The sequence below is a fragment of the Pterocles gutturalis genome, unplaced genomic scaffold (assembly GCF_000699245.1).
Source record: "Pterocles gutturalis isolate BGI_N339 unplaced genomic scaffold, ASM69924v1 scaffold23914, whole genome shotgun sequence".
In the NCBI taxonomy this organism is placed as follows: Eukaryota; Metazoa; Chordata; class Aves; order Pterocliformes; family Pteroclidae; genus Pterocles; species Pterocles gutturalis.
Genome location: NW_010136536.1, coordinates 109,792 through 112,975, shown reverse-complemented (window position 1 = coordinate 112,975; position 3,184 = coordinate 109,792). Strand labels below are relative to the sequence as shown.

Below are 3,184 nucleotides of genomic sequence, written 5' to 3'. Positions count from 1 at the left end.
CTTATAATTAAATTTTCCACCTATAGCGTTTGTAACTATAAACTGAATATGATTTTACTGATATAATGCTTTAATACTGTGAGTCAATACCTGGCAATGTAAGGAGTGGTATTGTTTTGTTTAGCATGAGATGCTAATCTTGGGCATAAAACTAAGATTTTTAGATTGTTTAAATTAAATAGAAATTAACTTCACACTGCTAGTGCAAAAATGAAATGCCATACTAATACACATTTGGATTTTTAGAAAACAGCAACTGCTGTTGCCCACTGCAAGAGAGGAAATGGCCTCATTAAAGTGAATGGAAGACCTCTAGAAATGATTGAGCCCAGAACTCTGCAGTATAAAGTAAGCATCCGTACCTTGACACGCACAATTGGGGATGGAGAAGAGTTAATTGCCTTATTGACAGTACTAAATTTTTGGTTGTGTGTTGCTGATTACCTGAAATGCAGACATTATGAAAATGCAGAATACTGTCCTTCTGTGATTGCCTTGTTGGGAAGTGAGGGCTTTTTGCTTAACTGGATTAATGTATGTTAATGTAATTACGTGAAGCATTTTCATTACTTTACCTCTTATTTTACATTGAAATGGGTGACTTAAAACCCTCTTTTTTATAAGATTGTTTAGGACTTACTAGCTGTTCGAACACTGCTGAGAGAATCTAAAACTGACTAGATAAATGTGAAGTGTAATAGTGGAGAAAACCACCCACAGTTTACTTCAGATACACAATTTTAATAAGGACATTCTACTTAAACTCTTCCCTTGCTCTTAATTCCTGTGTGCATATGCTTAACTGTTAAGATTTCTGAAACTTAAAAAAAAATGAAATCAAGACTTCAGTAAGTTTATTGTATAACCTTACTGGTAGATGGCAAAGAACACTGCAAGATTTGTAGTTAATTGGAGTGTGTGCTTGTAAAATCAAGGGTCCATTTTTCAGAACATTCAATAACTTCACATCTACTAAACCTATGACAAGCTCTAATCCTTGTTATTTCTGATCACAAATGAATTTTCTTCCTCTGTTTTGTTTCCTAGCTGCTTGAACCTGTCCTCCTCTTGGGAAAGGAACGGTTTGCTGGTGTTGACATCAGAGTCCGTGTAAAGGGTGGTGGCCATGTAGCACAAATCTACGGTATGATTTTGTGTGTTAACTTCAGTGTGGGCTACAACAAGTCAAGCCACATATTTAAGAGGCTTGAGGTTAGAATAGTAACTTGTGCATCCCAATGTTGTCTTTCTGCTGCACAAATGTAGTTTTTCGTAAAGGCTTACTGGTTGTATTTTATGTGCAAAGCTGTAACATTTAGGATAAGATGAATGAAGTAGATTGATGAAATTTTAGGGAAATGTGAGGAAACGATCTTTGTGTCTTGCAGTGTGACAGCACAGTTCGGGTGCAGCTGAGCACAAAGATTTTGGGAGGGGAAAAGGGGATTTATTATTAGAAATTATACCTTTAGTTGTTAATTGACAGGTTCGGCAGCATCCTTCAGCTGACCTGCTGACTGTTGCAGTTTTGAACCCAGCTAGCAGCAAAACACCAGAACAGCCAGGCAGGTTTTCCCTTGCAGAGGAGATTGAGAACATAATTGCATTAACTGTTGATAGAGTTGCTCTTGGCAAATGATAGATTTGTTCTGCTGCTTCAGTTTGGGTATAGGTTAGTGAAGTGGAGCTGAAGCTGTATGAAGAGCAGTGACATGTTTCAGTCTCAAAGTTAATTGCATTTTCCAGACAATTCAGATTTTTGCCAAAATGCTGATCTTGATGTTCTGGCAGATAACAGCCTAACAACATCTTTACAGTTACTCCCATATTCCCAGTTTGAGTTCTGATTACTGTGTTACTATGCTACAGGCTTGTTTCATTGGGGCATGCTAGAACAACTGCTCATACCGACCTTTTGTCCCTTTTGCCTCCTTAGTCTTTTGATAATTTTATCCTTGTAGAAAAGTACAGACATTTCAGAGAACTGTGTTTCTAAGGATTTTGAAAATTGACTGCTTGTAGGCAGAAGATGAACCTGTGTTAGTTCTCAGGAGAGAAGGTGATGGAGATTGCCCTTGTACAGTTCTTTGGCTAGCTGGCACTTGTCAAATCAGTAAATGAACTGTGGGTGGCCTCTTGGCACAGATTTCTCCAGAGCTGCCAAAGGAAAGGTCATGTGGAGTATGTGGGAGGGCAGATTAAGGAGGGAAAGGACAATTTGTCAAAAAACAAGACAGGAAGTTTCTGAGATAACTGGCACTTTGTGTTTAAGTTTTAAATACCTTTGCAATCTTTACTGATCCGTTACCCTTTTTTAACAGCTATCCGTCAAGCTATTTCCAAAGCATTGGTGGCTTACTATCAAAAATGTAAGTTGTTTTAATTTGTTTTATTAGCCTTAAGTGGAAATAAATGGTTGGCTTCTGGTAGTTTTGGTGCAAAAAATGTTAATACAGCTTTGTTCCATGTGAAACTTAAACTGAAGTTGTTTATTTTTTTTAAAACAGATGTCGATGAAGCTTCCAAGAAAGAGATCAAGGATATTCTAATCCAGTATGATAGGACGCTGCTGGTTGCAGATCCTCGTCGTTGTGAATCCAAGAAATTTGGAGGACCTGGTGCTCGTGCACGCTACCAGAAGTCTTACCGTTAAAATTGTTCTACAGTCATGTGACAGTCAATAAACATACAGAAAATTTGATAAATTTCATGTTTCTAAATTGCATTTTTCTGTGTGGGTAAATAGCTTTTTCACTGTGTGTTAACGTAGGATTGATAGACAAATTGATCGGTATTAAAGTAAAATTGAAGAGCTGTTGGCAGGTTCTCTCTTATCCCTTTGCAGTAAGTCAGTCTAGACAGGGCCTTGTGAATAAGGAAGACCTTTCTCCTGTTGATGAATGTGTTTATCAGAACATACAAAAGGCTTACATCCTGGGTGGTTTTTTTTTTGTGAGTACAGTGTAGCAGTTCATTAAAGCAGAGTTCAGTCTTTTGCCTTTCTGGTAAATCTAAACAAACATGAACCTTTTCCAGTACCTGGATGGCCCCTCTTCATGGTGTTAAGAACCGACGTGAATATCCCGTGTTCTTCCCCGGTGAAAATGTCTCTCAGCCTGGTTACAGGCAGTCCATAATGCATGAGGATGTGTATCCGATTCCTAGCTGATAAGTTCTATATCGT

At 38.0% G+C, this 3,184-nt stretch overlaps 1 protein-coding gene across 1 annotated transcript; it reads left to right on the top strand.

Moving 5' to 3' along the window:
* The first annotated feature begins 250 nt into the window (after positions 1 to 250).
* Positions 251 to 2,707, top strand: RPS16 (ribosomal protein S16). Its single transcript, XM_010082350.1, has 4 exons — positions 251 to 348; positions 1,048 to 1,144; positions 2,322 to 2,369; positions 2,508 to 2,707. The coding sequence occupies exons 1-4, from the start codon at positions 319 to 321 to the stop codon at positions 2,651 to 2,653; spliced, it is 321 nt and encodes a 106-aa protein (XP_010080652.1). The 5' UTR covers positions 251 to 318; the 3' UTR covers positions 2,654 to 2,707.
* The last annotated feature ends 477 nt before the right edge of the window (positions 2,708 to 3,184 follow it).

What these genes read in the sequence shown, in the direction of transcription:
- RPS16 (XM_010082350.1), top strand. Translation starts at nt 319, where the DNA reads ATGATTGAGCCCAGAACTCTGCAGTATAAA. An exon ending in CCAGAACTCTGCAGTATAAA is followed by an intron (nt 349 to 1,047) that starts GTAAGCATCCGT and finishes TTTGTTTCCTAG; the next exon opens with CTGCTTGAACCTGTCCTCCT. An exon ending in CCATGTAGCACAAATCTACG is followed by an intron (nt 1,145 to 2,321) that starts GTATGATTTTGT and finishes CTTTTTTAACAG; the next exon opens with CTATCCGTCAAGCTATTTCC.